Below are 20,962 nucleotides of genomic sequence, written 5' to 3'. Positions count from 1 at the left end.
ATTTTCTTTTCGGCTTAGTCCCTTTATTAATCCGGGGTTGCCACAGCGGAATGAACCGCCAACTTATCCAGCACATGTTTAACGCAGCAGATGCTCTTCCAGCTGCAACCCATCTCTGGGAAACATCCACACACACTCACTCACACATTACGGACAATTTAGCTTACCCAATTCACCTGTACCGCATGTCTTTGGGGGAAACCGGAGCACCCAGAGGAAACCCACGCAAACGCAGGGAGAACATGCAAACACTACACAGAAATGCCAAGTGACCCAGCTGAGGCTCGAACCAGCGACCTTCTTGCTGTGAGGTGACAGCACTACCTACTGCGCCACTGTGTCGCCCCATTAAAAATATTTATCCCTTAATTGAAAAACATGTGTAGGCCAAATTTAATCCTTTTTAATGAGTGAAACAGCGCAGACATTATAATAGAAAATATGTGTATAATCAAACATTATGATATAATATATTAGTTTTGATTACCCCAGGAAGAATAGCCACCTTGGTAGTGGCTATTGGGGATCCTGATAAATAAATAAATAAATAAATAAATAAATAAATAAATAAATAAATAAATAAATAACTTTAAAGTGGTATCTTTTTATAGGTATTAGGGCTGCACAATATATCGTTTCAGCATCGATATCGCAATGTATGCATCCGCAATAGTCACATCGCAAAGATATGCAATGTTGAGTTGACTTTGCAGTGTAAATTTTACATTTACATATACAAAACCATAACGCATGCACTGTTTATTTCACTTGTATTGTTGCTTAGTTGAATTTATTTATGCCTGTAGTTTGTTTATTACATGTTATGTCTCCTACAGAAATATCCCAGTCAATCAAAAATTAATACATTCGGTAACACTTTAGGAACCAATTCTCACTATTAACTAGTTGCTTATTAGCATGAATGTTATTAAGATATTTGCTGCTTATTAGTACTTGTAAAGCACATATCCTGTATTAGGGCTGGCAGATTATTCAAAAAGTAATCAAAATCGACATTCAGAACCTATAATCGATCAAATTTTTCCAGGTCAATTTTTTAAATTACTTTATCTACAGCATGTGGAGTCATGTGACCTCCCTCGGTAAATGCTGATTTATACTTCTGTGTCGAGCACACGCGTATGGTCCGGCGCAGGCTTCGTGCGGTCGCATACCTGTGCACCTTTCAAAAAATGTAACTACACGTTGCACGTTTGCACTACATTGACATTGATTGGAAGCTGCACCGGAGATGCCTTGAGACAGCATATTTTCCATTACAATAAAATTATTATTCACATTAAAATATTTGTTTACTGTCAGTGCTGATGGCGTAGTGGTTAGAGCATCGACACATGACACATGCTTAGGGCAACCTGAGGTCAATTCCTGCCTCGAGGTCCTATGCCAATCCTTCCCCTCTCTGCTCCCCACACTTTCCTGTCAATACTCTCTACTGTCCTATTCATTAAAGGTGAAAACCCAGAAAAAATTACTATAAAAGAAAAATTATATATATATATATATATATATATATATATATATATATATATATATATATATATATATATATATATATATATATATATATGCTTACAGAAGATGTAAGAAATGCACTGTTAAAAGTAGTATTTACAGGATATACAAGAGTTATTTTATTTAGAAGAGATGCTGCTTATTTCCTACTTTTAATATGACAAACACTGAAAATAATTAATTTTGTTTCCAAAAGTTCAAGTTATTTATTTTACACTTTTTATAGGAAAAAAGTGACTTTGTTTAAGGCAATGTGTGTTTGGCAAAGTGACAAAACTTAAATAAATAAATAAAACAATCGGTTGTTAATGGTAATCGAGTTAAAATGTTCAATCAATCGAGATTTTTATTTCCTAGCCCTATTCTGTATGATATTATTCTACATCCCTAATCCTAGACAATACCTAAACTACCTCAATAACTATTAATAAGCAGCAAATTAGGAGTTTATTGAAGCAAAAGTCAAAATGGTTTCCTAAGAGCGAGAACTAAACCTTAAAATAAAGTGTAATCAAAAATTCTTTCCAAGTATAACAAAGTATATCACAATATATATCAGAGAAAACCAAAATATTGCAATGTCAGATTTTTCCAATATTGGGCAGCCCTGTTTCTTTGCATTTATTTTTCTTTCTCAAAATTTCATGGAAGCCTAATAATAAATGCAAACATTAAACAATCATAAAAAATGTAAATAAACAGAGCCGCACACAATGCTAATACATTTTAAAATATAATACTGAAACATACATGTAAACAAGATATAGAAAAATTTATATGGAGTTAAAATATTAAAACATACTATTGGCAATGTTCAAAAGTACTAAAAATCACTGTAACCAAAATCTTCAAACCAGCTGCTAAAACAATGCAGAAAGCATGTGTAATTTAACAACACCATTAGCGGACTGAGCTGATTCTGAGCGAATCCCCCAGAGAGAGTGGAGGAAGGAAAGTGCTCAGTCACGGCTCAGTGAAGCTCCAGGCCTCAGCAGCAGTCTGCGCTTGAGAGGTGATGTATCATGGTCTGGCTCCTGAGGAGGGTCCGGCATGTTATCAGAGATCGGAATCACGCTACGACGATTTCCCCCACCCCTGTCCGCGCTTCCTCTAAATCTAGGATTTCTTACGCCACCCTGAACACCTGAGCTCATGCATCATTCTGCTGTCTGCTCTGCTTTCCTGCCATTATTACCTTTCTCTCTTTCTGCTGATCTCTCTATCCCTGGGCAGAAGCTCGTCAGCATGTGATCCTGTCAGCGTGTTATTAATGCAGAGACTCCTCGGCCTCTGGCGGCGTTTTTACTCAAGCAGAGAGAAGTAAAAGGGCAGGGAGAAGAAAGTTTAGAGAGAGTTTAAACACCGCCCACTTTAGCTCGCACAGATCGGTCCCTTCCAGGACTTTCTGATTCTGCCATCACAGAATTTAAAGTAAGATCAAGCAATTGAAGCAAAGTTCAGACAAGCTTGCAATTAAAAAATAAATAAAAATCCTCTGGGCAAAAACAGCAATTTGTTGAACTTGTTATTCATCCGGCCACAATTTTTGACACTAGTATAGCAGACATTTGCATAAAAGTATATATAGATACATGTATAACTTATTGTTTTGAATCTCCCAATAACCTTTCTTTATTTTAAACTGAGTCAAATGTCAAACTTGATATTCGACTGCTTCAATTTTTCATAAAAGCTCTGCAATTTTAATTTTGGAGGATTAGCAGTGCAATTACTGGGCCTAAAGTGCAATGCTGAATGGCTAAACAAATAAACATATAATATTCATTCATTTATTCATTTTCTTTTTGCCTTAGTACTTTTATTAACAAGGGGGTTGCCACAGCAGAATGAACCACCAACTTATCCAGCATATGCTTTGGATGCCATTCGATGTCCTTCTAGCTGCAAACCAACACTGGGAAACGCCCATACACTCTTGCTTTCACATACATACACTACGGCCAATTTAGCTTACCCAATTCACCTATAGCGCATGTCTTTGGACCCATGAAACCAGATCACCCGGTGGAAACCCACGCGAACACGGGAAGAACATGCAAATTCCACACAAATATGCCAACTGACCCAGCCGGGGCTTGAACCAGCGACCTTCTTGCTGTGAAGTGATCGTGCTACCGTGATGCCACATAATATTCAATTAATATGTTTTAATTTGTTAATTAGAGCTTTGTTTATTTTGGTTGTTTAGATACCTTATCATATATGATATAGGAGGCTTAGGGTTTATGGTTTAGAGGTAAACCATTTCTTTAAAGCAAAACAACATGCTGCAAATGTTTTCACACATTTGGAGAAAAGACAATGCATAAATCAGATGTCCCACAAAATCTTGGAAGGACTGCTGATGTAAATCTTTATATATTAATGTATCAAGGTGCCTTCCCTGGCCAGCTCGGGACCAATGAGAAGTGGGACAAAAGTACCTGGAGTGCTCGGGTCATGAAATATCATTTGGGAAATTCCCAAAAGTGTGCCAGAGTCACTGAACAGTTCAATTCACGTTCAGTGTGAAAATGACACATCTGGTCTCATACTGTTTATCATGCGTCTATAAATAGACGTTGAAGACAGATGAAAGCGAAAGTTGAAATAGTTTGAGGACTTGAATCTAGTCCACATTCTTGCCGATGACAAGTTTCGATACAGTCACAGAATGTGTTTTTTTTTTTGTCCCTGTCTCTGTGTGTGTTTTAGTTGGGGGAATGTGTGGTGGAGAGCGCCAATCCAGCAGCAGATCTCATCTGGATGAAGAACAACCAGGCTCTGGTGGATGATGGCAAGAGTGAGTCATGCAGTGAAGGAGAATAATTTAATTTAATGCACCAAATACAAAAATTTTGAAAATGCACATAAAAAACATGCACATCACTGAGTAGGATAAACGTTTTAACTTCAATAAGAAAAAATGCACTTAAACTATGATGGAAACACTTTTACCGAACAAATCCCAGTATGCGCATCAAAAAAAAGTCATGTGCTTTTGTTATGTTGTTTTGGTAATTCTAAAACGCCTTAACCGGTTCAGTATTAGTGTTATTATATTATTAATGACCTCCAGAATCAAGAGCGTCTGTGCTCTGTGTCTCACGCCTTCAAACGGTGATCATTGCGTGTCGGAATATGAAGCGCAAGTAATTTATCAAATGAAGAAAAGATTCATGCAGCTTCTCCTATACTGCAGCAAATTCCTGTTTCTTTTTTTTATATATATTTGGCACCAGGTTATCAGGAAGTAATGATTTTGTTCTCTTTGACTCATTGGATCATTGGTCTTCTATGTGATATTCCGCATACTTTTAATTTGCATCTTTGGATTGAAACATAGCTAATGTGTATCGTCATTTGTTTGGTTACCAAGTTATTTAAAATGTAATTTTTTATGCTAAAGAAAAACAAATTAAAAGAGAATTGAAACTTCAGGGTGACTTTTTTTTTAACTATCCTTTTTAAATACAATATATTAAAATATGTTGTTAACATTTTCCAATTAGGTTGTATCGCTTAATGTTAGTTAATGTATTTGGTCACACTTTATAACAAGGTTCATTACTTAATGCATTTACTAACATGAATAAATATGATTAATAATTGTTCAGCATTTATTAATCATAATTCAACATTTACTAATGCATTATTAAGATTCAAGTTCATGCTTGTTAACATTAGTTAATGCACCATGATCTAATATGAACTAAAAATGAATGACTGTATTTTCATTAAGTAACGTTCACTAACATGAACAAATACTGTAGCTCATTGTTTGTTCATGTTAGTAAATGCATTAACTAACATTAACTATACAACCTTATGGTAGTGTTACCATGCATTTAAAAAGCAATGAACAATACATGTATTACAGTATCTTTGTTATTGTTAGTTAATGGAAATAAAGTTGTTCATTGTTAGTTTGTTAACTCACAATGCATTAGTAAATGTTGAACTAATGATTAATAAATGAAGTACAACTATTGTTCATTATTAGATCACATTAGTAAAAACATTCATTAACATTTACTAATTAAACTATTGTAAAATGTTCCAAATATATAAATTTAAAAATATTTGTAATATAATGTTTCTTTTTATATATTGATTGGCATTTTTAGTTTTCCTTCCTTCACGTCATTCATTTATAACAGCAAACTGTTCATTTAAATGACACATCAAACTGATTGTGACATTATTTGATCTTAAATTAGCCAACTTCAAAGGTATTACTGTTATTTAACATCCATTAATAGTTTTTTTTATGCTTGGTACAATTTGTTACAATATCTCGCCCATCAAATGAAGCATCAAATGATAATTATATCTATAGTTTGTGTTTGATAACAGGAAACAGTTAACAATACATCCATGTTTATTCATTTTAGATGAGATGGTACTATTTATAATTAAATCCATACAGATATTCCATTAAAAAATCATGTTCATGTGCTTGAAAAGGCTGTTGTTTGAATCACTCAAAAAGTATGTGTCATAATATTTTCATTAAAGCTGTTGTGGGAAAAAATGTATGTCTTTCAACACCGGATGTATGCGGTATATGTTGCGACACAACTAGATATTGCGCATACTGTATTGTAAGCATATTGAATATGTCTACACTGCACGCATCTGATATGAATGTCACTTTTCAATCGACAGACACCTGGTACCTTTTTTGACAGGCTGTAGAACTAAACGCTTACTTCCCTCTATGTCTGAAATTAAGAATGTGTATTTGCAAAAGCATTCACTTAATGAGCACTCTCAGCTTATGGTCTTCAACTAGTTTTTGCATCTAATCATACCCATAACATATGTCATTTAGTTATTTGAAATGAGCACAAAAAAGGAACATAGCCCTTTTACTGTTGCTGTATTGGAGCTCACAGCTGATTGGCCTGTGGTTAGTGAACAGTCTGACAGTGTTGGCAGACTCAAGCTGTCGTTATGGGGTGTCAGGCACTTCCAGGGTAGACATACGGTGTGACAGTCACTGTGCTTGCCAGCTTTAATGACTGATGTGTCTGTATGTGTGTTTGTGTGCGACTGCAGCGATCATTATCACATCTGCTGTCACCAAGGACCCAGTCACAGGTCTGTCCAGCACCTCTTCCAGACTGCAGTACACAGCCAGGAAAGAGGATGTGGCATCACAGTTCACCTGCGTAGCAAAGCACGTGATGGGACCCAACCAGGTTTCAACACCCGATACCTTCCAAATTCACTGTAAGTGTGGTTAACTGCATACTAAACAGTAATGATGTAAAGTGGCCTCTTTTTCTATTGACTTAACAGTTTTATAAACAAATTAAGTCTCCTTTGTTAAAATAAAATCAATTATGCTTACAATTTCTTTCTAAAGATAAAGGATCTATCTCAGCTAATGCTGTAAATTATTGGGAGTTCTATTACTTGTGCATTACTACAATACTAAAGGTTACAATTAATATCAAGAGCACTAACTATTAAGTTAATTAGCTATCTATATTTCGATGTAATATTTAATCAATTATAAACAGTTCTATCTAAGCAAACTGCAACTAAGGTAGGGTTGTCGCGATACCATTAATTCATCTTTTGATACTATACCAGCTGAAGTATCACGATACTAAGTAGTATTGCGATACTGTAATTCATAACTCAAATTATAAAGAAAACTGTCAGAAATACTATGTTTTACATGTTATAATAGGTCTTGAAATAATTCCCTTATTATTAAAAAAAAATATTGTTTGCACCTCACTTTTTGAAAATTCATTCACTAAATGAAATTATTACAAAAATTACATTTTTCCAACAAAATTTGGCTATATGAAGTGGTCGTTCTTTTTAAGAGATTGTCATGGTTGTTGTAGCTACTAAATCATATTTAGAGGAAACAGAAATGTTCCGATTCAGATGTGTGTTTGACACACGTCAGAAAACTTTAAAACAAACGTACAGTATGAGCATTTTTGTGACTTTTCCACACCTAACATTATCTATTGTAGATAGACCTTTAATGACGATACTACCGTTTACAAACTACAGTGGCACCACCAGTATTTTGGATCCATAGATACTTCCAGTACCAGTAAACCGTGCAACCCTAAAATAAGGCAGTTTTTACATTTAACAGTTTATAATGAAATGATAAAGTGAAGTATCTACTTCAATTTTATTGAATTAATTAATATTTTCACTTAATTTTTGTTAAGATATCACTATTAGATTAAGTACGTAAAATCTAATGTAAAGGAACTAATATATTGCAGGTATTTAAAGAAAAGCTCTACTCTACTCTTGTGCACTTACAAGCTGTGGAGACTTGCCTGAGGTTAATATAATGCTATGTGACATTGTTTGCAAGCTCTTTTTCTGATGTCTTTTCACAGATGAAACTTTGATTGAACGATTACGAGACGTTCATTTATGTTTATGCCTACAGACTGAACACATAATATACAATATGCATTTTTGTAGTTTACAAGGAGTAGATGACAGTATTGTTTTCAAAAACCTGCACCTTGAAACCTGTTTGTACCTTCAGGCCCCTAAAACATCTTATATTTGTAAATAACTGGCTAAAGTTTCCCATTTTTAGTTGAGAACGCTTTTGTGTAAACTCTATTTATTTACCTGTTTATGCATTGGTATACAGTACCTGTATGTGAATTTTTTCTTGCGTATTAGTTAATAGTATATAATATAATATAATATAATATAATATAATATAATATAATATAATATAATATAATATAATATTGCTTAAAACATATGCTGGATAAGTTGGCGGTTCATTCCGCTGTGACAACCCCTAATTAATAAAGGGACTAAGCCGAAAGAAATTGAATATAATATAATATAATATAATATAATATAATATAATATAATATAATTCACCTTATTCTGCAGTGTGGAAACAAATGAGTGTGTATATGACTATACTGTACATAAAAATAATATAAGAAGAAAATATCAGTTTGCAACATCAAGTTATACAATGACCTGTTTTTTTAAAGGCTAAAACTCAATGGAAGTGAATGAGCCCGGAAGTATCGAGGCAATAAGCTTTCAATGGCTTTACCCACTCTTACATGAAAGCATACCATCAATTTCAATCCAGATAGAATGTGACAGGAGATTTCAGGTTTTCTTTACTGTATAAATCTACTTGTACACAAACCAGCTCCCCCTAGGGGCAAATATGTCGTGTTAGCCCAGAGATGAAACGAATTAGGATTGGGTTGGTAGTCAAGCGCTGGAGCTTTTGCTCTTCCTGAGATAATGTGACACATGCTGCGTCGAGCGCTTTGAAGCTTTATTTGTTTGATTTTACAGCTGGTTTGAGGGGTCCGCGTTCATGGGTATCTGCGTATCAGTGCATAGCCGAGAACATGAAGCCATCTCTCGTGTCCTGAACCTTGAATTGAAGGTCTCAGCTGGTAGCCAAGCACAATTTGATGTTTTTTTTTTTGGTCTTGTCAGGCATAATGCCGGTAACCAAGTCTGCAGTTGCTCTCTCTCTCTCTCTCTCTCTCTCTCAGTCTCTCTCTGTTATCTGAATGCTGAGAGGTTTGTTCAGTGCCTCGGGCTGAAGATGTGATGTGAAATGCTCTGTGGCTGCTGGGCGCGAAAACGAGGGCGAGAATGAGAGACTGCAAATGGTTGTGGAAATGAAGGCGTTTAAGCCCCTTGGGGTCCTCAGAATGGCACGGTGGCTTAGAGAATGTTTCCTTTTTGAGGCTGTTGGAAAGTCACACCACATCTCTGCGATGACAGCCATCCTCCTCGGTTCATTCAAATGTTTGTTTTCTCTCTTTGTCTTTTAGATCCCACTGAGAAGGTGAGTCTACAGGTTGTCTCTCAGAGCCCCATTAGGGAAGGTGATGATGTGACACTGAAATGCCAGGCGGACGGAAACCCTCCTCCTACCAGCTTCAACTTTAACATTAAGGTGAGCGCCTGCCTGCAGTGTCCACAGCAACCAGACCGCTCTTAAATCTTCAGGGTCCTGCTGTCTGCCCTGTTTTCTTCTTCTGCTTAATCTCACTGCTTCTCTCTGCCTTGATCTCTTCAGGGAAAGAAGGTCACAGTGACGGACAAGGATGTCTACACATTGACTGGTGTCACCCGAGCCGACAGCGGCGTGTACAAGTGCTCTCTGCTTGACAATGATGTGATTGAGTCCACTCAGATCGTCACAGTGAGCTGTGAGTGGACAAATCTGCTCTGTATCTCTTCCATCTCTCCATAAAAATATCCACATACTTAGAGACAGAAGTGATGGAGCCTTTGACAGATATGGAAAGATGTTTTGGAAAGGGTAGAGTCAGCTGAAATGCAAGCTGCTTGACAAAAGAAAAACTGGACTTTCAAATGCATTCCTTGAAATGTTGTTGGTCAGTGCAGGAAAAGTTGGAAAAGTTTCCTAAAGTTTGCTCATATGATTTTCCAAAGCTTTCCTCTCAAATATGATCCCACTAATCAAAGTGATGTATAATGCATCATTAATCAATAGTGCAGGCCTTTTTGCAGAGAGCTGGAGCATAATATAATATAATATAATATAATATAATATAATATAATATAATATAATATAATATAATATAATATAATATAATATACAGTAATATAATAAAGCAAGTTCTCATTTAAAAAAAATCTATAAAAAAAATAATAAACATTAAACTTTAATTCAAATAAAATGTTACTGAAACTACTGTAGTGTGTTGGTTTGAAAAAACTGCATGTCTAACAGGATCACAAGCATCTAGGCTCTACAGTTCGCTGGTGATCATGACTGAAAAACAACAGACAAAGAGAGGAAAACACAAGCTGACATATATAGTTCTAGTAAAAAGTGGGAATGAACCGCAGCTGTGTGTGTGTCCAAATGACCGTCAGGGAGGACAGCAAAGCATCCTGGTAGTTGTAGTTCATGTGTTGTGTGTGTAGTTCTCCAGCAATCTGTAGAGGCTTGCTGGTAATCGTGACAGTGTCATTTGCAAAAAAAAATTTAAAAAATAATAATAATAAAAAAACAAATAAATAAATAAATTAAAAAGAATCTTGAAAAGAACCGTTTGGTTTGATACTCAAAGTTAAATAGATGTAATCCCTCACTAAAACCTTTAAAATGTTCAATATTTGGAAATATTTTGCCAAATTTACGCAATCTGCCAACCAATGCAGGCACTCTCTTTCTGTCTCTGCAAAATTAGCAGGTGTTCTGATAACACTCTTAACATTTACATTGGAGTTTAGCGATATCTAGCACAGCTGGTTTGTGTTTATCCATGAGGCAGCTTGTGTTGTTTGCAGCCACTAAATCTCTGATTTCTGCACTGAACTGCAATAAATCCAAATCTAAAATATATCAACTTCAGAACATGAATCTAAAATCATGCTCTCCACTAACTGACACACACATTTCAGCTAGCCTACTGCAAGATTACCATCTATCCTGATAGAATACTGTCTGCATTTGTGGCTCATGAATAAATGCAAATGAAAAACATATATATGCTTGAAAAAGGAAACCGCTTGCTTGTAAAAGTGTGCCTTTAGTGTGTTTTGCAACATCTGACAAAGAATTGCATTTGAAGATAAATATTTAAGGAATATTGCAGCACAGCCTCAGCATCAGTTAACATAACACTTTAGAAAACATATTTGTTCACTCCTAAAACCAACACTCTCCCAAGCGCCAAGTGTGATTAAAAACCATGTTGGCAAGTACATGAAACAGTGATGAACGCAACGCCTGCACTGTAATTATATATTTTTAAATGCTGTGAGTTTAAGTCCAAACATCTTCCCAAATTGGTATTAAGAATGCTTTATAAATCTGATGTCAACAAAAGAAGAGTTTAAAAATAGACGTTTGCCTGTTGTTTTCTGGCAAAATAAAAGCTTTAAGGTGTAGAATTTGAAAGCATAAGAGGAAATACCAACCCAAAAATCTATTTCATAATTATACTGTGATTATATAATAATAATAATAATAATAATAATAATAATTATTATTATTATAATAATAATAATAATAATAATAATAATAATAGCCACAATTAAAGTTTTGAATTATTATAATTATATAATTGATTTGACATTTCAATCATATATAGTGATATTTCTTTAAAAAATACAGAAGTGTAAAGTAACAAAATACTCAAACGACTGTAATTGAGTTCGTTTTCTCAGAAATTATTATTTACTTAGTGGTTTTAAAAATGTTTACTGTATGATGAGCGAAATGGCCTTAAACACCCAGAAGGAACAAGAGGTCAACATGACGTCAGATTGACGTTGTACCCCAACGTTGCATTTTGTTTGGAAATAAAAATCTGGTTGATGTTAGAACCAAACATCAGGCCGACGCCAATGTCCAACCTAAAATCAACCAAGTATCAACGTCTAATTATGTTACAGCTTGACATTGGGTGAAAGTTAGCAATATGATGTCTTTTAGACATTGGATTTTGGTTGCCATACCTGACAAATAAATGTCAGTATTTGACGTCAATATGACGTTGGTTTAAGATATTGGCTCGACGGTGGATTTTGGTCACTTTCCAACATAACCTAAATCCTTAGACACTGGCTGGACATTGAATTTTGGTCACCTGACATCTCAACCTAAATCTGCACTACAGATTGTGATGTTTACACACATCTAGAATTTACATGTAAATGCATCAGCTTTTTACAGCGTAATACTCACTACTTACTATTCATGAGTACTTTTGAAAGGATTACATTTTACTCATACTTTGAGTAATATTCACAACAGATACTTTTACTCTACCTGCACTACATTATTAGGCAAGTAATGGTACTTTTACTTAAATCTTATTATTTTAGAACTCTTTCCACCACTGAATAAATAAGAAGGGATAAACACAACAGAATGAATATCTTCATTATATATTATATTATATTATATTATATTATATTATATTATATTATATTATATTATATTATATTATATTATATTATATTATATTATATTATTTTTTCAATACTACACAGTTCAGTTGTTTTCCCAATTTGTTCTGCTTGTTTTATTTGATGAAAATGTTCCATGCCTGGGCTAGTATTTATCATTTTAAACAATGCTCCAGACATTAGAGTCAAGCCTAAACAAACTGAAAAGCCAATGCAGACTTGCTTCACCTACTTTTCATTTCCAATTAATTCCTTCCTCTATACTAGTATGAATTAATGCACGACTAGAGCGTTAATCAAATCTATCTTCAGCATGCAGGATTAGTGAGAGGGGCGGGACTTTAGGCCAACAGCTTAATTAGGACTTTCTGACTTGAGTTGAGGCTGCAGCACTGATAAGCTCACACACACACTGGCCTTTCAATAATTCTCATTGAGGAAAGCATATGTATGTGTGGTTCAAAAGGCCTGATGATCTCCATAACGTGGGTTTAGTGATGCTTAGTTTTGGAAATTCGAATATATTTCACGCCGTCTGCGCTGCGCGGTTTCAAAGCTGGTGGCATCCCAGCCGTTCGCATGAGGACAGAAAACAATCACTCAGGCCAGAATAAGCACTCTAAGTTGGCAGGGGCATGTGGGGTGTTTCAGCCTTTTCAATGGTTGAAATATTTTGAGGACAGGTGTACGAAAAGAGCCTGCAGCGAAGTGATACACGCTTGTCATCTGCTCTTATTTTCTCTCTGTCTCTCTCTCTTTCAGTTCTGGATGTAAGTCTCACTCCTACAGGCAAGGTGTTAAAAAAGCTCGGGGAAAACTTGGTAGTGTCTTTGGAGAAGAATGCCTCTTCTGAAGTAAAAGTGACGTGGACTAAGGTGAGACTGTAGGGAATCGAACATGTTGTTTTAGTCCTTCGAGTCATGATAAACTAACAACTTAATCAATTTTATCTGCAGGATAACCGTAAACTGGACAAACTGCCTGATTTCTCCCAGTTGAGATACAGCGACGCGGGCTTATACGTGTGTGACGTGTCCATTGAAGGAATCAAACACAGTTTTTCCTTCGAGCTTACTGTGGAAGGTAGGACTAAAGTTTATTCTGTTTTTAACTATACACTACCTGACAAAAGTCTTGTCATTGAATCTAGTTGTAAGAACAACAAATTATAACTTGACTTCTAGTTGATCATTTGGAAAAGGGGCAGAAGGTTAATTTTTTTTGAAGAATCGTCTGTTAAACTGCATCCCAATCATCACAAATACTGAAGAAGACCTACTGGAACCCACATGGACCCAAGATTCTCACAGAAATCAGTCTGGTTTGGTGAAGGAAAATTCATGGTTTTGGGTTACATTCAGTATGGGTGTGTGAGATCTGCAGAGTGAATGGCAACATCAACAGCCTGAGGAATCAAGACATTTGTGCTGCACATTACATTACAAACTACAGGAGAGGGCAAATTCTTTAGCAGGATAGCGCTCCTTCTCATACTTCATCCTCCACATCAAAGTTCCTGCAAGCAAATAAGGTCAAGGTGCTCCAGGATTGGCCAGCCCAGTCACCAGACATGAATATTATTGAGCATGTCTGGGGTAAGATGAAGGAGGAATCACTGAAGATGAATCCAAAGAATCTTGATGAACTCTGGGAGTCCTGCAAGAACACTTTCCTTGCCATTCCAGATGACTTTATTAATAAAGTTATTTGGGTCATTGCAGAGATGTATGAATGCAGTCCTCCAAGCTCATGCACAATATTAATTCTTTTTCCACTGCACCTTGACTTTATATTTTATACTGTACATAATTTCTGTTAAGTTACGAGACTTTTGTTTAACCAAAGTCAGACCTTACTGTCCTATATAAATAATTAAAAATCAAGGCATAATCATATTTTATTTTGGTGAAATAAGCGTAATCTAGAGGCCTTTGCCTTTCATATAAGCAACTTCTGATACCAAATGATCAACTAGAACTCAAGTTATTATTTGTTGTTCCTAAAACTTGGATAGGCGACAAGACTTTTATCAGGTAGTGTACATGTAAGTGTATAGTTATGCACATCATGTATAATACAGTATATTATGTACAGGTATATTTATAATACATTATATATTTATAATACATTATATATATATATATATATATATATATATATATATATATATATATATATATATATATATATATATATATATATATATATATATATATATATATATATTTGATTTTAAAATGTTAAAACAGATGATCTACTGTGTGAAATGTAAAAGAATGCATCTAAAGCACACACATATAATCTCCAGATATATTTATTTACTTATCAGTACAATTAAAATTAAGTTGCCATTAAGATTAAAATCTATTAAGTAATCTTATTTAGAATTTTAAATTCTATTAGAATTATGTACAGTAGTATATCTAATTATATTATATCTCTTATCTTTGTAATATTCACATGCAGTAAATGTATATTAACATAGATTTTAATTAACTTTTGCTTTGATTTGTTTATTGTTACTGTACATATGCATCCAAAATTGTATCATTTATTCTAAATATATGAACTCTACATGTGCATATTATACATTTTTTTTCCATTTGTTTTTAAATTGTTTGACATATAATATATAAAAGCATAAATATGATATTATCTCCAGGTGGTCCAAGAATTACCGGCCTGACAAAGCATCGCAGCAATGATGGAAAACATAAAGTGTTGACGTGCGAGGCAGAAGGTTCACCTAAACCTGAAGTGCAGTGGAGTGTCAACGGAACCGACGTGAGTCACCAACACTGTCAGACTGAATCTCAGCCTTATAGTCAACTCTTCAGACATTACTGTTGTCCCAAAAGAACCTCATATCTTGTGCATTTTTATGCAAGAAGGAAAGATGCCCAGATATTCCTCTCAGCTTCGGTCTAGACAAGATGAAAGGTGCACAGGTGTTTGAAGTCACAGGTTTTCAGCACCCAGAAGCAAAAAGCCAACTTTCAATTTACGTTAAAAGGGGAACAGTTGTCCTGGGACAGAATGTCTGGAATGACACCTTATTATTCGTCTCGTGTTCACAGACTGACGGCTACGGAATATTGTGACAAGCGAATTTGTCTTTGTTTCTGTCCTTTTTTATTTTGACAAGCGAATTTCCACAGAGGCACGTCTCGGCAATCTCCCAAACGCCTCTCACTGCCACCTCTGAGACGAGGTGATGAGTTTCCTTGAGTTTAGCCCTCCCTATTTCCTCTTATCCGCTTGTTAAATCTGAAGTCACGCGTCACGGTTTCTGGGTCCAAATGATCTATCGGATGCCAAAAGCGAACAACAAATGGCACTAATATAACAGTGTGCTGTAATACTATTGAAAATCATGATCGTATCGGTCTATCCATTCATATCTTAGATGATCACGCAGCGATACATCTTTTATAAATAAAAATATTTGTGTCTGGGTTACAGCAAGTCTATGCAGAGCACACTATGATTTTGTTTTAATGTGTGATATAACTAAACAGAGATTGATTACTGAGACTGCGTTTTCAAGTCTTAGACCCAGAAACAGTACTTTATACGTTAAAATTTAACAAGAGGATTGAGAGACTACACTCGAGACAGAAAGCAGGATAATGAGGACAACAATGCCAAAGCAGGACACTGAAAACTAGCTTTTGTTTATGTGTTTGATACCCCAGACATCCCAGACAGCGTGTGTGTCCCATGAGTCCCAGTGTTTGGGTTTTGATAAAGAGCAGTTTGACCAGCATTCGTCTTTCGCTTTCTCAAACCCACCTTTACAGAACCGCAGGCGCATTGAGAGACTAACACACATGGTTAGCTCGTTCCTGCTTCTCAGTGTCTGCCTGGTCTCGGTGGATGCATTTCAGATGAACAGGTTTAGATCTGGGGTTTGGGGCTGCTCTGCTTCCAGCAGGGTTGTAAAGTCACACTCTGCGTACTTTGCCTCCTGCAAAACCCAAGACATCCTGGTCAATCTTTATAGTTCTGTAAACATTCTACTGTTTGTTACAGTAAGTTAGTGTACTGTTGAAGTAAAACAAAACTGGGTAACTCTTTAGTTTAAGTACCAATTCCCACTATTAACTACTGGCTTATTACCCTATTATCAAGATGATCAGGCTGTTTATTAATACTTATAAAGTATGATCTTTTTCTACAGCCCTAATCCTACCCAGCACCTAAATCTACTACTTTACTAACTATTAATAAGCAATAAATTAGTAGTTTATTGAGCTAAAAGTCTGTTGATGGTTTGTTAATTGTGAGAATTGGACCTAAAATTAAGGTATTGTTACTAAAATATAAGGTATTATTATTCAGCAATAGCACATTAAAAGTTTTGAAGTTGTATTTTAAAATTTGTTATGGTTTACTAAAACTATTAAGCAGCACAAATATAATTATAACATTAATAATATTTCTTATGCACTAAATGATAACTTTTTCTAGAATTATTTTAAGTCTGTTTTGCAGTCACAATTTTAAAAACCTTTACAATAGTTTTGAATTGCAGAAAAAATACAGTTTTTAATCAAATAAATTAGTTTTTAGATCAAATAAATGCAACCTTGGTCAGCATAAGATACTCAAAAAAGCATATGATGAGCAAAAGATACTCAAAAAAAAGTTAACAATAATCTTGTTAATTTTTTAACATCAGAAAACTATGCAAAGTAGCACAACTAAAAATCTGTTTAAGAGAGAATTGTCACCTGTTCATTGTTAAATGTTTACATGTGTTACAAATGTAAGAATAATACTGCTGAGATGAACTAAGATCAGTAATGATACACTAGTAGTTCATGTTAACTAAAGTTAGTAAAGTTCCACAAAAGGGAAAAATTACTTAATATTTACTCACCTTCAAGTGATTTAAAAATGTTATGAATTTTAGACTGTTGAACACTAAAAAACATATTTAGAAGCAAAATAAAAACATGTGACCATTGACTTCCTAAGTAGGCTACTGTGGGTAAAACAAAAATGGAAGTCGATGGTAGGTTTTCAGCCTACTTCAAAATATCTCCTTTTGTTAAACAAAACAAAAAAAAAGAAAAGAAAAAGTCAAACAGCTTTGGAACAAGTAAAGGCTGAATAAATGATGACAGAATTTTTTTACTTGGGGTAAACTATCCCTTTAGCTTGTTTTTAACCAAATAAAACATAGCCTATAAAACTGTCTCACCAGCTCCTCAAAACTTTAGACGCCATCTCCATATTAATACTTATGTGAATTGTGAATATGAACTAAATTGTGAAGTACATTATATACTATTAATAATCTGAACCTGATTGAGTCTTAATGACTTATTTTCTGCTATATTTCGTTAGCTGTGTTCCTGTGGAGGCATCAGTTACCGCTCTCAGTGAGGGGTTCAGCACTCACTGCCTGCCTTAATGACACAGATATTGAAGAGTGTTTGCGATGGAAACACATTTAATGGCTGTGTGAGATTTTTAGTCCAACATTACATGTTTTCCCGATCCTGAATTGTGTTTGTTTCCGTTAACGCTGGGTGTGGTGGTAAAGTGTACGTTACTGAATGAAATGAGTTGAGGATCTTTCGCGTCCTCTAGCGGTGAGGTGTATTAAACAACGCCTCAAGCAAAGAAGTCAGTCATCATAATTAAACCAACCCGTCTAAAAACATTATTTAAGTGTACCAAAATGATCTAAAGATAACCTGAAATTGTCTGTTGGTTGTCTTGCAGGATGAAACGTCGTATATCAACGGAAAAGCCACATACAAATTGACGGTCGTCCCGAGTAAGAACCTCACCGTCAGCTGCCTCGTGACCAATAAACTCGGCTTCGACACAAAGGACATCAGCGTGTTTTCCCGTAAGTACTGAAGAGGTTTCCTGCTGTGAAGACCGCTTACTAACCACTCAATCGATCCCCTTTAAAGGCTCATATTATAGGGCTGTCAAGAACAGATTAGATTAAAACAACCATTGGTATACATATTTAACATGGATAATTACGTATTAAAGAGGTTTGAAGTGGAACAAACAGGTATAGATCAAGTATAGATAACCACTATAGATCAAAAACACTGAAATATCATGTTTATTTGAGCCACAGGTGTGGAAAATGGGATATTGTTTTCAATAAATGTCAGATTTAGGATAAATAATGTGTTGTTTTCCTGATTCAACCAGAATAATTGGTTATTTGCTAAATTGTCCCTCAGGCCATCTTCGAGACTCTTTTTTCCTTCATTAGAACATTGAATTAGATTTTTAGCTAATAATGTGGTATTTGGTGAATCACAAACTGCAAGTCAATGGCTGGCTTTTTTAGAGTCAAAATAACATACACAGGCAAAACAAAATTAATGCATGTACCCCTGATGATACAGAGGTATAATTAAATAAACAGATTGATGAGTTTAGCTGCATCATGTAATCATAATTATTCTAATTAGAAGATTTGACTTGTGACAGGGGTTTATGTCCTACAACTTAAATATACAATTTTTTCTAAGACTCAACCATTTTGTAGGAATCGCACCGTGTTATGCCATAGATTCATTTAGGCCCTGTTTTGGGGTATTGATAGTGTCACCATAGAATTCCAAATACAAAAACATGAACAAGGGGTGCTTGTTAGTGTATTGTTTATAAAAATTAGGGAAAAACTACCTGACAAAAGTCTTGTCGTTGATCCCAGTTGTAAGAGCAACAAATAATAACTTGACTTCTAGTTGATCATTTGGAAAAGTGACAGAAGGTAGATTTTTCAGAAAATCAACTGTTGAACCTCCTAATCATCACAAATACTGCAGAAGACCTATTAGAAAATTCAGTATGGTGGCGTGCAAGAGATCTGCAGAGTGAATGGCAAAATCAACAGCCTGAGGTATCAAGACATTTGTGCTGCCCATTACATTACAAAATTTCAGATGAATTTATTAAGAAGTTATGAGAGTCATTACAGAGATGTATGGATGCAGCTCATGGGAGTCATACACAATATTTTTTTCACTCGACCATGACTATATTCTATACTGTACATTATTTCTGTTAAGTGACAAGACTTTTGTCTAAGCAAAGTCAGACCTTACTGTCCAAATTAAATAATTAAAAATCAAGGCAAGATCATATTTTATTTTGGTAAAATAAGTGTAATCTAGAGGCCTTTGCCTTTCATATTAGCCACTTCTGATACCAAATGATCAACTAGAAGTCAAGTTATTATTTGCTGTTTCTAAAACATGGATAGGCAACAAGACTTTTGTCAGGTAGTATAATTACAGTACTTATGATTATACTGGATGTGCAACCTATATTGTGAGTTTGTACCTGTGCAAACATCATTTATGCAATAGGAAACTTTGTAATGTCATGAACAAGCTCAGCTATGCTTTATTCCAAAAATAATGTTCAGTTTCTTGCACAGACCTGTTGCTTCTCTAAATGTATCATTAGGAGCCCCGAGTTATTATTCTGTTTTGCCTGTTTATGTTTTAAGTTACATTTCTTGAATCACCAACATTTTATGAATCATTCCATGAATCACCACAGTTTCAAAACAAAATTCACTCTTAACATTTTACTGAAAAAAAAAATACAACACTAAGATGAGGTTAGAGCTGTGCCAATAAACGATATTATATCGAATCACAATAAAATTTATGTCAATAACAATGATAAGCTCGACTTTTTTACTCTATATTGATCTAAGAGCCAATCACACAGCAGAAATGTGCAACAATGGGAATCTAAAAGTGTGTTGATATTAGAAATGTACCGAATTTTCGGCCACCGAAAATTAATCGGCCGAAAATGTGTTTTGCTATTCAATGGACCACCTAATTTTTGTGGCTTCAGTCATTATTGGGACACTCTTTTAAATCTGGAAGCACTGACAACTGATATCGAAATATATATCGTTATTGTTCAATATGGAAAATAATTATCGAGATCGCATTTTTGCCATATCGACCAGCCCTAGAAGAGCTAGATTTAATTTTTTGAGCAAGTTGTACCTTTAAGATTTTTAGTATTGGGAATAAATAGTTTTGACAGCCCTGATAGATGCCATATCTAACATAATTTACATGCATGTGAGGAGATCTGTGAAAACTAGCATGTTTCGCAGAATTTTGCTTGTTGCACTATTCAAATTCAGGGAGATTTACAGTAGTGGTCATTTTACAATACTGTAATTATTAGACGTATCCTTGTGTGAACACTGGAAAGACAGGGCTGGCTGCTCTCTCTCAGGTCCCGTTGTTCACTCACAGGGCATGAGACACTGTCTTTCTCTCTTGGTTCTGGCTTTGGCTCGGGTTTTGTTTGTCTGTGTCAGGGTGCTTGGACTGCTGTCCCTTTTCCTTCTCTTCCTCTTCTCTTTCCGACCGCTACCGCATGCTTGTGGTCTCCTTTACTAGAATCTGATTGGAAAACACTCACTTCTGATTTAAACTGGTTTTGCATCTAAAAACCACAGTTGGGTGGTGGC

General features: G+C 35.1%; 1 protein-coding gene across 2 annotated transcripts in view; it reads left to right on the top strand.

Annotated features, from left to right (window-relative positions):
- The window catches only part of alcama (activated leukocyte cell adhesion molecule a), a 105,781-nt gene that overhangs the window by 80,332 nt on the left and 4,487 nt on the right, over positions 1-20,962 (top strand). For both annotated transcript variants that reach the window (XM_056466636.1, XM_056466635.1), the window contains exons 5-12: positions 4,252-4,339; positions 6,598-6,771; positions 9,357-9,481; positions 9,605-9,737; positions 13,237-13,349; positions 13,431-13,557; positions 15,137-15,258; positions 18,208-18,337. In XM_056466636.1, the coding sequence (XP_056322611.1) occupies positions 4,252-4,339; positions 6,598-6,771; positions 9,357-9,481; positions 9,605-9,737; positions 13,237-13,349; positions 13,431-13,557; positions 15,137-15,258; positions 18,208-18,337 (1,012 nt within the window). The remainder of the gene's footprint in view (positions 1-4,251; positions 4,340-6,597; positions 6,772-9,356; positions 9,482-9,604; positions 9,738-13,236; positions 13,350-13,430; positions 13,558-15,136; positions 15,259-18,207; positions 18,338-20,962) is intronic.

The sequence above is a fragment of the Danio aesculapii genome, chromosome 10 (assembly GCF_903798145.1).
Source record: "Danio aesculapii chromosome 10, fDanAes4.1, whole genome shotgun sequence".
NCBI classification, from domain to species: domain Eukaryota; kingdom Metazoa; phylum Chordata; class Actinopteri; order Cypriniformes; family Danionidae; genus Danio; species Danio aesculapii.
The sequence above is the reverse complement of the archived record's forward strand: the minus strand, read 5'-3'. Positions and strand labels throughout refer to the sequence as shown.